The 13,062-nt window shown below is 40.5% G+C and overlaps 1 protein-coding gene across 3 annotated transcripts in view; it reads right to left on the minus strand.

Annotated features, from left to right (window-relative positions):
• The window catches only part of LOC140191427 (Golgi reassembly-stacking protein 2-like), a 55,575-nt gene that overhangs the window by 20,593 nt on the left and 21,920 nt on the right, over positions 1 to 13,062 (minus strand). For 2 of the 3 annotated variants that reach the window (XM_072248842.1, XM_072248843.1), the window contains 3 exons: positions 10,802 to 10,888; positions 6,805 to 6,935; positions 3,774 to 3,885 (listed from right to left, as the gene is read on the minus strand). In XM_072248842.1, coding sequence (XP_072104943.1) covers positions 3,774 to 3,885; positions 6,805 to 6,935; positions 10,802 to 10,888 — 330 coding nt within the window. The remainder of the gene's footprint in view (positions 1 to 3,773; positions 3,886 to 6,804; positions 6,936 to 10,801; positions 10,889 to 13,062) is intronic. The other variant, XM_072248844.1, reaches the window with a different exon arrangement.

Here is a 13,062-nt window from a genome sequence, read left to right on the forward strand (position 1 = left end):
ACTGTTCCAAAAGCATGCTGCCAAATATCGGACACTCTGGACTAAATATTCCTGGCCAAGGTTGGCAGTTCCAAAGGGAATGACCTGTATTTAGCTATTCCCATGGAAATCATGGACTTCTGTGGAGATGTTTTCAGTCCAGGACTTGAAGAGTCAGATGCCACCACAGAACTCAATGCAGCAGTCAGTCACAATGATTGTCCCCAGTTTTGCTACATACAGAGCAAATTGTCTGACAAGGTCCAGCAAAATCTGTTCCAATATTTTACCCCAGATCAAGCTGCATGTTTTATATAGGCTGAGAATAACTTTTATAAAGATCATTAAAGTTATTAAGATTGCGTTGATAACTACTTTGTTAGCCTACCCTACAATCCTTAAGATTATGTGCATAAACATCCTTCTTTAAAATTGTACCATTTTGTGAGGTCTTTTTTCATCTTGTCAAAATATAATGCTTTCTACTTTGAAATTCAGATTTACCCTGCCAACCCATTCCACCAGCTCATTGGATATCCTTTTGAAGACCATTATCTTCCTTACAGTTTACTACATTTTCCAAGTTTCATGTTATCTTCAAATTTAAAAATTGGCAGTAATCAAGCATAACAAACAGCAGTTCTCCCTGCAACACACACAAAATGATGGAGGAACTCAGCAGTCCAGGCAGCATCTGTGGAAAAAAAAAAGTATAGCTGACGTTGCGAGCCAAGACCCTTCATCAGGACTGGAGGAGAAAAAAAAATGTCCATCAACTCCTACTGTTCACCTACCCATTCGAGGCAACTTAGCAGCTGACTATGAACCCGCATGGCTCAGGATGTGGAAGGAATCTGGTACACCTGAAGAAAAACATGCAACAGCTCAGGTATGACCCAGGTCACTGGAACTGTCAGACAGCAGCTCCACGTTTATCCTTCACCCCTTTTTGGGGCAGCATTTTCTCCAGGGCCCCCCCTCCACCAAACATTATCACTCAACCCTTCAATTGGTTTGGAAGATTCTGATGGTAATATACATCCTTACTTGCTACAGACTTACTTTGCCACTCAGGTTCCAACAGCCTTCTGTATGTTCTCTATTTTCCATATCTTATCCAAAAAAAAAAATCTCTTATCATAGCTTTGGCAAATACCCAAATTCAGTACTTATTTAGCACCTCAGCTAAGCTCCACTAAAAGTTATCCATTTCATAATTTATCTCTGTTGGCATTTCAATAAAAGATCTTTGAACTTTCATTAATATTAGTACCTCAACAGATAGGCAATTGCTTCTCATTTCCTTTCTCAGACCTTCACTGTATGTTCTCTGACATAAGACCGTAAGACAAAGGAGCAGAAGTAGGTCATTCGGCCCATCGCATCTGCTCCGCCATTTTATCATGAGTTGATCCATTTTATCCTATTTAGTCCCACTGCCCCGCCTTCTTACCATAACCTTTGATGCCCTGGCTACTCAGATACCTATCAATCTCTGCCTTAAATACACTCAATGACTTGGCCTCCACTGCTGCCCGTGGCAACAAATTCCATAGATTCACCACCCTCTGACTAAAAAAATTTTTTCGCATTTCTGTTCTGAAAGTGCGCCCTTCAATCCTTAAGTCATGCCCTCTCGTACTAGACTCCCCCATCATGGGAAACAACTTTGCCACATCCACTCTGTCCATGCCTTTTAACATTCAAAATGTTTCTATGAGGTCTCCCCTTATTCTTCTAAACTCCAAGGAATACAGTCCAAGAGCGGACGAACGTTCCTCATATGTTAACCCTCTCATTCCTGGAATCATTCTAGTGAATCTTCTCTGTACCCTCTCCAACGTCAGCACATCCTTTCTTAAATAAGGAGACCAAAACTGCCCACAGTACTCCAAGTGAGGTCTCACCAGTGCCTTATAGAGCCTCAACATCACATCCCTACCCTTATACTCTATTTCTCTTCTTCACCACCGACTCAACCTGGAGGTTAACCTTAAGGGTATCTTGTACGAGGACTCCCAAGTCCCGTTGCATCTCAGAACTTTGAATTCTTTCCCCATTTAAATAATAGCCTGCCCGTTTATTTTTTCTGCCAAAGTGCATAACCATACACTTTCCAACATTGTATTTCATTTGCCACTTCTCTACCCATTCTTCCAATCTATCCAAGTCTCTCTGCAGACTCTCCGTTTCCTCAGCATTACCAGCCCCTCCACCTATCTTCATATCATCAGCAAACTTAGCCACAAAGCCATCTATTCCATAATCCAAATCGTTGATGTACAATGTAAAAAGAAGCGGCCCCAACACTGATCCCTGTGGAACACGACTGGTAACCAGCAGCCAACCAGAATAGGATCCCTTTATTCCCACTCTCTGTTTCCTGCCAATCAACCAATGCTCTATCCACGTATGTAACTTTCCCGTAATTCCATGGGCTCTTATCTTGTTAAGTAGCCTCATGTGGCACCCTGTCAAAGGCCTTCTGAAAATCCAAATATACAACATCCACTGCATCTCCCTTGTCTAGCCTACTGGTAATTTCCTCAAAAAATTGTAATAGGTTTGTCAGGCAGGATTTTCCTTTAAGGAATCCATGCTGAGTTCTGCCTATCTTGTCATATGCCTCCAGGTACATATGGCAAGCTTCCCCTTTACAAGCAATAGGAATACCTTCCTGTACCATCAGAGAAAGTCAATAGATAAACAGGAGCCTTGCAAGCTGCATGCTACTAAGGAATTATTAGTGTTTCAGTCCTGATGCAGGCTTTTGACCTGAAACTTCAACAATTTCTTTTCTCCCCTACAAATGCTGCTCGACCCACTGTTCCTCCAGCAGATTGTTTGTTGCAGACTGCCAACTTTCAACTGTCTAGGATCAACAAATGAAGAATGGGTCACTTCAAGTTTTAAAGTACCCTAGCTATATGCATGACGGCGCAACCTGTGACCAATTTCAGGATACACCATCCCTCAAATGTTGTAAAACAATCAAGTATATACTACAAAACTAGCTGAGACTTTCTGAAACCGATTTAAATAATACCAATTACTCACAGTACCAAATCTGACCATGATTTCAAGAACTATTCAGGGCGGGGAAAAAATGTAGAATGTGCCTTTCATGCACAATTCTCAAATACCACTTTCAATGTGTGGTTGCTGTTGGGTCAACTGCACACAAGCACCAATCTGATACTGGCCTGTTTACACAATAATAAAAAGTTAGATTTAATAATGTTGGTTGATTCTTCCCTTCCACAGTTGTATTACGTTGTATTTCTCTACATCCAGCAACACCTTCTACTGCTCCACACAATCCACTCATTTCCTAGTACTTGGCATTTCCCCTATTAAAAAAGTTTCACATACAATGAATTGCAGTAATGTGCACAGTTGGTTACAACAGTGAATGTGACAGCTCTTTTGCGCATAGTAAAATCCCACAAGCTGCAGATGGACAAGTGACTGATGGAACTGTCTGGGTAGCAGTGGTTGAAGGAAGAGTCAGACCTAAATGCTTTTCTTTGAATGATATGCATTTTAAATATTCCCTGGAATCAACAGACCAAAAAAAAACAAGCTGCACTGGTTTAAATCCTCTGTCAAATGTAAATCACATTGCTAGATTAGAGCAAAACTCATGTGAGGAATTGTTCCAAAATGCTACACTGAAAAAAATAATCACACAAAAGTACCAATAAAATTACCACCCAGGTTTATGCTTGCTTGTAGCTGGAGAGCTAATACATTAAGTAAACACAACACCTCTGTCACTATTTTCTAGTACTTACCATGGGACTCACAGGCAAGCTAGTTCGGAGAACTGGAGTTACCTTCCGCTCTATTAGCTGCTTACGGATTGGTATCCGGTGCAGGTATCCATAGCCAATTCCACAGCCCAAGCTGGGGACAGAAAAAAAAAGGTACAAACAATTAAACCACGCGCCTCAGGCTTTACACTCTGCATCAATTTCAAGTAGCCGAGTTATCCTTTCTAAAAAGTATAGGCAGTCCCTGGAGTTACACAAGGGTCCTGTTCCTGAGAACTGCATGTAAACTGAACTTTCCACAAATCAGCAATGAACAATTTCAATGATTTTGATTAACATGCACATTTGTCTTCTCCACTGTGTTTACAATGGTACAGAATTAGTATGCCCCACATCAATGGCCTTAAAGTATCAAATATCATTACATTGTTTGATAGAAGCATTTTACAAGTGGTCAGTTTCCAAAGCAAATCTTAAGCAGTCTCTCAGTGAACTGGCAGCTGTGTTCTTAAAGATGATGTATCTGTTTGGTTACTGGAGGGGTGGTTGGTGGGGGAGAGAGAAAAAGGGAATTACATCATCTCCCATACTATTCCTCAGGGGTCAGTATTGGGACCATTACTTTTCACATTGTTTGTCAATGATTTGGATAATGTAATTGATGGCTTTGTGGCAAAGTTTGCAGATGATATGAAGGTAGGTAGTGCTGAGGAATCAATGTGATTGCAGAAGGGCTTGGACAAATTGGAAGAATGGGCAAAAAGTGGCAGATGGAATACAGTGTTGGGAAATGTATGATAATGCATTTTGTTAAAAGGAACAATAGTGCAGATTATCATCTAAATGATGAAAAAATTCAAACATCAGAGGTGCAAAGGGACTTAGGCGTCCTCATGCAAGACTCCTAGAAGGTTAATTTACAGGTCAAGTCTGTGGTAAAGGTGGCCAATGCATGTTGGCATTTATTTCAAGGGGAATAGAATATAAAAACAAGGAGATAATGCTGAGCCTTTATAAGACACTAGTCAGGCCACACTTTGAGTATTGTCAACAGTTTTGGATCTCATATTTCAGAAAGGATGTGTTGACATTGGAGAGAGTCCAGAGGAGGTTCATGAGGATGATTCTGGGAATGAAGGAGTTAACATACGAGGAGTGTTTGGCAGCTTTGGGCCTGTACTCGCTGTAATTTAGAAGAATGTGTGGGGGTCTCAGTGAAACCTACCGAATGTTGAAAGGACTATATCAGGTGGATGTGGAGAAGATGCTTCCTCTGGTGGATGTATCCAGAACTAGAGGGCACAGCCTCAAAACTTTAAGATGACCTTTTACAATGGAGGTAAGGAAGAATTTTTTTTAAGCTAGAGAGCAGTGAATCTGTGAATTGCTCTGCCACAGACTACGGTGGAGGCCAAATCTGTGGGTACACTTAAAGCAGAAGTTGATAGTTTTGTGATTGGTCAGGACATCAAAGGATATGGCAAGATTCAGATGTATGGGGTTGAGTGGGATCCGGGATCAGCCATGATGGAATAGCAGAGCAGACTACATGGGCTGAATGGCCTAATTCTGCTCCTATATCTTATTCCATATAGCAATTCAAGTCCTGAAGATGTTTACATTTCTGTAACGAACTTTCCCATCTTGAAAAATTCTTTTAAAATTTATGGGAGAATTTGCGTAGTTATATGTCTGCAAGTCAGCTGTTCCGCAGCGTGGGGATCCCCTGTACAGGAGACACAAGAGACTGCAGATGCTGGAATATGAAGCAATGAACAAGACTGTGGAAAAACTCAACAGGTCAGGCAGAATCTGGGGTGGGGGGGAGAGAGAAGAGAAGAAAAGGGGTGTTGGACAGTTGATATTTTGGGTCAAGATCCTTAATCTGGGCCTCATGTACCCCCAGCTTTGAACCTCTTGCAGAGGCCATACACTCAATAAAGGATATTCATCTTGGGCTCATCAAACTGAGGGACTTCAGTCCCAAGCAAAAAGGTATTGAAAACACATCCTTTTACATCTAAGCTCGTGGTTGGGATCAGACAATGGGTAACTTCGTGTTTATTTTGCTAATGCCTAGACCTGTTTTTTTGTTTCAAAACAATTGAAAAACTACTTCCAACACTGTAGACAGTCCAGCTCAGAATTGATCAATATACAACATGTACTTCACTATGCCACAGGTTTGCACTGACCAATACAAATAGCTGTAAGCTACTCCTAAAGCTGGTTTGGTTGTGCACATAGGCCACTGATTACCAGCATGTGGTTCTAGCACAGCCACAGGTAATGTCAACCTAAACATGACTAATTCACTAAGGGCAGGACCTATGAAAATCCAATTATATTTCAATATGAAAAAACCCTCATTATAAAACAAGGTGCTGTACTGGTCATGTTGCAGGTTGATGGGTATAATTGTAGATCAGCACATGGATGATTTAAAACAGAATTACTGAGGGTCCTAATTGCATCGAGTTGTAGTAAGCTTCCAAGCATTTTATGAGGTAAGTTAATGGCCAGTACATTTCATGGTTACTCATCTTTTGGAACCACTTGGACACTTCTCAAGTGTTGAATTTTCCCCAAGGTTGTGCCCTACCTCCCCCCCCACCCCCACAACACCCAGATGGAACCAAGGTATCATCTTGATTGCCAAAGACATCATTTCAGTGGGACAATAGGATCATGGGGTGGTGAAGAAGCTGCAATGCTTAATCATGCCAGATTTAGTAGACCTAGAATATTTACATCCACTAAGCATGTTTCATCACACAATTTGGCTTCAGCACATTTTTTGTTTAAGAAACAAAAAATATTAACTGGCAAGGACAAAAATTACATGAAATTTTGAAAATCATAATTCAATATTATAGAGATCCACATAACCTACTTAGTAAAGCTGATGAATTAATACCAACAGACTTCATACCCTATTTAACATTATAACTGATCACCATACTATAAGACAGACATTCTAAATTTGAACACAAACCACTCAGACAAATTGTACAGGAGGCTTAACAAAAAGGTAAATCTGACCACACCATACCTGCCCTCTCCACCCCATGCACTGTTTGGTGTGATAATCACCTCCCTACAATTATCTGTGTCATTGTTGTACACGTAGATCTTTAGTGGCTTTCCATTGTGAGATTCAATCAAAGAGAACAAATCTTCAGACTGAAAGAACAAAATACAGCATTAGTACTCTGATTTGTTCCTCTTCCCCAATCTAGTCACCAACAGTTAAGACACAAAAAAAATACTTGTTTCTTTCCCACACCACCCCGCCTCACTATTTGCAAAGAATACAAAGCAACTTATTTCATGCTCAAAACAAAAGGATTTCAACAATCAGGTATAGTGAGCCTACTTGGGGTCACACAGGCTTGTGCACAGTTAAATCACCAGAGGAACAAACAAATCACAGCTTCCCCACATGAGAATTAACAGCCATGATTCCACTTAATCTGGCAAAATAAATGCAATTGCAGCAAACTAAGGAAGAAAGAAATAGACACTATGTAACTACACTGATCACCTCCAGTTTGCGACTTCCCTCCCTGCTGTGTGGTCATAATACATGTGAAAATTAAAGCTACATACAACATAAGGTTGCAATGATGTGCATTTAAATATCAGTCATTGAGATAGCAATACAAGATGCACATCTCACAGAACTTTTAATTCTGTTCTTCAATAATTATCATATCAGCCAACATATACATCTACAAAACCATTAAGCAGCATTGGTTAATGCTACTGTAGCTTCAGATATTGAACAATAATTGAGATACTCCATGATCCTTAGAGTTCTCAGTAGGTGTACTGAGTAACTGCCTTGCAAATCTGTTTCCATGACTTAAATGCTTTTTCTGACAATCTTAACAAGAAATGCATGGTTATATTTCAGTATGTGAAATGCAGTTAATAAAAGCATTGGGAAACAGAATGTAGTGCTGCAGGAGCCTCAAGCTTGAATATGTTCAACAGGTTTGAGGTTCTTGCAGCCTGCGTGAATGAAAGTGGTGACTGCTGGGATAATGAGCAAAATGATCACAGCACTGTGGAGCAGGAAGCCATTCAAATTGAGGGAGTGAAAAAGATAATATCAGTAATAAGGAATAGTACTGTTAGGTGGAGAACCAGTGACATAGAAAGGATAAATAAAGTGGTTCTCCTGAGGAAAATATAAAGATAGCAGAACTAGAAAAATGATAAATCACTGGATTACTACATGAGCCACGTACAAATTAGCACAAGGCAAATCTAGTAGTAAGTGGCCCAAAGACTGGCATGAGAAGTGAGTTTCAGTTCACACGGCTGGCACCAGTAGTGGGGAAAGAGGAAACTGTTCTGTCAAGACAAGCTTCTCTTGAATCAGGCTAGGACTTGTGGCTTGACAAGTTGAATAACTAGGCCTGTAGATGATGGATGAGAGAGAGGACAGGGTGGGGTGGGTTCAGGACAAATGCAGAAAAGGTTATAGACAAAACTGTTTATTTGAACATAAACAATATTTGTGACAAGGTAGGTGAATTAATGCCACACATAAAAACCAATAAATAGGCCCAAATTAATTACTGCTAGAGAGATGAGGCTGCAAGATGATTTAGATTAGGAATTAAATACATCATACTTTGCTTTTAGAGGAGAAAGGATAGATGGAAAATGCATAAAGCCATGATATTAAAGAATGGGATAACTCTACTGCTTTTAAGGATCTTAGCTCAGAAAAATCAAATAGTAGTTGGTTTTGGTAGAGCTAAGAAACTGTGAGGGGCAGGGGACTCTGGTGGGAGTTGTACACAGGACCCCAAACAGCAGTGGGACCATAGAGTTGGGTACAAATCAGGAAATTAGAGGGGCATGTCACTTTAATCGTGTATGTGTGTATGTGTATATATAAAAAATATACACACACACGGAAAAAAAAAATCAGACTGGCAGCAATAATGTGGAAAACATTCCTGGAAAGTCAGAATCCTAAAAAAAAATCAACATTTTGCAGAAGAGTGGAAGAGGCTGCATCAAGATGTAGTATTGCATCATATGAAGGAACTTAATGGATATTTAGGTCTCAGTGATCATTACATAAAACAATTGAAAGTGTTTACTCAAATCACAAACCAGCATATAAAGCAACTATGAAGGCATGAGGTGAAAATTAGATATAAGAAATCTAGAACTGACATTCAAGTTAATCACTCCAAAAACAAATAAAAAGCAAAGAGATCTAGGAGGAAAGTTAAATATAACATTATGAGCTTTTCCCTTTTGATATAATGGTGCCAAAACAGCAGTAAACTTGCAAAAGCTTCAGAATCCAAAGGAAGCAAGACTTTGATTAGGAAAGGGAAATCAGAACACAAGGGCAGACCAGCAAGAAGTACAAAACAAACTGCAGGAGCTGCGATAGATATGCCAAAAGGTAAAGATTAATGTGCTTTCCCCAACAGGATGAGACAGAAAAAACTATTTTCAGGGTGAGGGATGAAGAAATGGAAAGTGATAGAAAATATACGGAAAATCAGTCAGAAATAGTGGAGGACTGCACATCTACAGTAAATGAGCACAAAAGAAATTAGCATCAATGAGAAAAAAATGGTAATAGTGAAAGTAATGGATTAGTCAAAATGAAAAACAATAAATCCCCAAAACGCGAGAGCAACTACCTTCAAAACCTTAGGATGCAGGTTGTGGAGATGGTGGATGCATTGACTATCATCTTGCAGAATTTCATACTCCTGGTCCATTTTTAATAAAATATTGCTGTCTTGGCTATATCAGATCAAAGGAAAGTGCTCATGATGTCATCTTTAACTCTTCTTGATAATTACAGATAGATGGTTTTCCTCAGACAAGAAAGGACAGAAGGAAAACAAACTATAGACTAGTTAGCCTGACATCAATAGTGTCATAGAGCTATATAGAAGAGAAAACAGGGCCTGTGGCCTACAAGGAGAATGCAGAAATGCTTTAGGGTGGATATAGGCAGGCTAAACTAATGAGCAAGGATATGACTAAAAACATAATACAGAAAAAAGTCAAATCATACTTTTGGTCAAAAAGTAATAGAAAAGTAAGAAACCGGGAGGTACTGGTGCTCAGAGGAACCCGGATGTCCTCGAACACAGATCACTGAAAGTTATCGTGCTGCTACAGCAAGCAATTAGGAAGGCAGAAGGTATGTTGGTATTCCAAATCACAAACAGGAGAAAATCTGCAGATGCTGGAAATCCAAACTCACACACTCACACTCAGCTGGAGGAACTCAGCAGGCCAGGCAGCATCTCTGGAAAAGAGTACAGTCAACTCGGCCCGTAATAGCAACTGTACTCTTTTCCATAGATGCTGCCTGGTCTGCTGAGTTCCTCCTGCATTTTGTATGTGTTGCTTTGAGAAGGTATGGTGGGCCTTATTGCAAAATGACCCAAATAAAAGACTACACAAGTTTTACTCTAACTACATTAGACCCTGGTGGGACTACATCTAGAATATTATGGATGAACCTAATTTTACCTCCTAAGGATATATTTGTGAAAAAGCACAAACTAAATTGCCTCCTGAGATGGCATGTTCATCATATAAACATATTTGTTGCGTTCAAAAGAATAAGAAGCTATCTCAATGAAACAAAATTCTCATAAGGCCTGACAGAGAAAATGCAAGAATGTTTCCCAGGTTGGGGCATCTTGAACCAGGGTCACAGTCTCAAAATACTGAATCAGCCATTCTGGACAAGCAGAAAAGAAACTTCTTCACTCACAGGGTTGAGTCTCTTTGAAACTTTCTAACAAGAGGGCTGGGGAGGCTTAATTACCAAGTACATTAGAGAACAATGAATGTATCTTTAGATATTAAGGACTTTACAGGACTGGGGTTATTACAGGAAAGTGGCATTGAGGTGAACGTTCAGCTACATTCTGTTCAATGGTAGAGCAAGTCTGAGGGGCTGAATGGCTTACTCTTGCTTCTGTTTCTTATATTCACATACAGATTTAATAACTCCCTCCAAGGAGGAAAAAGCAGCAATTTGCAGTCACCTCACTGAGTATGGCTTCAGCTCCAATAATGTAGTCTGTGTATGGCCTCAGACCAGCTAATGCAGCAGGGGAATTGGGCTCCACTTCCTGCAAGATTTGAACAATAGATGAGCACAGATACAAACACACAGAGTAACTGTTACAAATCCCCACCCAAATGTTGAAAATATTATAGCCAAACTCATGGCCATTTATTTTTCTTTAAAAAGAAAGAGCCAATTGTTCCCACTTGATTCCCTGCCCGGATATTCACTTCACATACATAAAAGTGGCCACTAAGCCTCCATACATGTAAACTTCCCATCTGAAACAGGAATTCTAGACAGTATTTCCCTCTCCAGTAAAACCAATTACAAAACCTAGTTTTGGCTGTCTCAGGATCACAATAAGGATGTTTAGCTCTGTATTTCATAGCTCCTTACATTGTCAACATGAGTAAAGAAGCTACAATATATTTAAGCGAGAAACATTTTGGCTTCCATCCTTCTCCTTAGGCAATGCCGCAGGGTTGAGGAAGACTTGCTCCAACTCTGGTTTGGTGGGTCCTGAGGTGACTGATGGAGGCTGGAACAACAGACTCTTCCACAAATGGGGCAGGAAGTGTTCAAGGAGATGGACAAATAAGTAGCTTGGGAGGTGGTGTACTCCTTCCTCTTTATCCTGGGGAGCTTCTGTGTGCTCTCAGTGCCGTGAGTCCAAGTTCTCAACACTAGCTCACTTGAGCAGCCATAGACTAATGATTCCCAAGATGTACTGCATTTCTCCTTCTCCCTGCCCCCACAAACCCCAATCCTTCAAGAACATCCTTGAATTAATCTTCTTTTCATCTGGCAGTTCCCTTCTGTTACAGTGTCCATTTCAGGAGTCTGATAACAAATATACAAATACTGTACTATATGTAGTCTCCCCAGAAGTTATTAGTCCTTCACACTGGGGATGTTGGAGCTTGCACACAGATGCTTACTCATCTTTCCGATGGATTTGAAGGATTTTTTGCAGAAACAATTGCTGGTGCTACACCAGGGAGACTACTTCAAGGCAAAAACAAAAAATAGATTACCCAGTCGTACTAACAGGGGAACTTAGCAAGCCAAGAAATCACACATGGGACAGCAAATATCAATTCCAAACAGAATTGTGATATTACTAACGCAAGAGATTCTGCCGATGCTGGAAATCCAGAACAACTAACACATACACACACACTAATGCTGGAGGAACTCAGCAGGTCAGGCAGCATCTATGGAGAGGAGTAAACTGTCAACATTTTGGGCCCAGACCCTTCATCAGGACTTGAAAAGAAGGGGGGGGGGGGGAAGAGAAGAGAGATGCTGGAATAGGAAGGTGGGGAGGGGGGTGCGAAGGTGGAACGTGTGAGTTTTCCCCAGGTGCTCCGGTTTTCTCCCACAGTCCAATGAAGTACCGGGTAGATTAACTGGTCATTGTAAATTGTCCTGTGACTAGGTTAGGGTTAATTTGAGGTTGTCAGGAGTTGCTGGGGCGACACAGCTGAAAGGGCCTACTTTGCACTGTTTCACTAATAAAATAAACAGCCTCAGCTTAGGCTACCTTACCATTAATTGGCACAAACTTGGCCTATTTGCACAGCAGACATGAACAAATTCCACTTAAGTTTTGCCCTTTCCACTCCAAGCATTATTTTAATGCATAATGTGCTCATCACTGCCTGTTAACTTCTCTGGCATTGAAAATGAATGCATGGCGATCTATTTCTTCAGGAGGCTAGACTAAGAGTGGTCCACCAGTCCTCCAGGTTCAGGGGTTCAGCTCAGGGCCAACAACCCTGACTGGTAAAACAAAATTGTTACAGAAACAGCAATAGCCAAGGACAGAGATACAGAGATGGAGGACCATTATTGCTGCCCTAAACACCAGCAGCACAATGGACAATAATTGTAAAAAAAATAAATGCAGACTTTTTTCTGCTTTCCATTCTCCAACACCCCTAACCTTTGTGATCTTGATGTGCCACTGAATTTACCCCCTAACTTACACTCCCTCATTCCTTATCATAAGTTCAGTCCTAGTCTGCAGATTCACTTATCGCCTTTGCTTGGGTCCAAGATGCCTCATTTCCTCTCACGATAAGAGCATTAGTCTATGCTTTACAAAGGAAAAGTAAACCTCAAACAGAAGTTGGGTGCCCTGCCACAATAAATCATAGTGTAACATATAAAAGCAGCATTACAGCTTTAATGTTAAGGCCTCTTTCCAACGTGAGATGACAAGATGGCCCAAAG

Source organism: Mobula birostris, chromosome X (assembly GCF_030028105.1).
Source record: "Mobula birostris isolate sMobBir1 chromosome X, sMobBir1.hap1, whole genome shotgun sequence".
Taxonomy (NCBI): Eukaryota; Metazoa; Chordata; class Chondrichthyes; order Myliobatiformes; family Myliobatidae; genus Mobula; species Mobula birostris.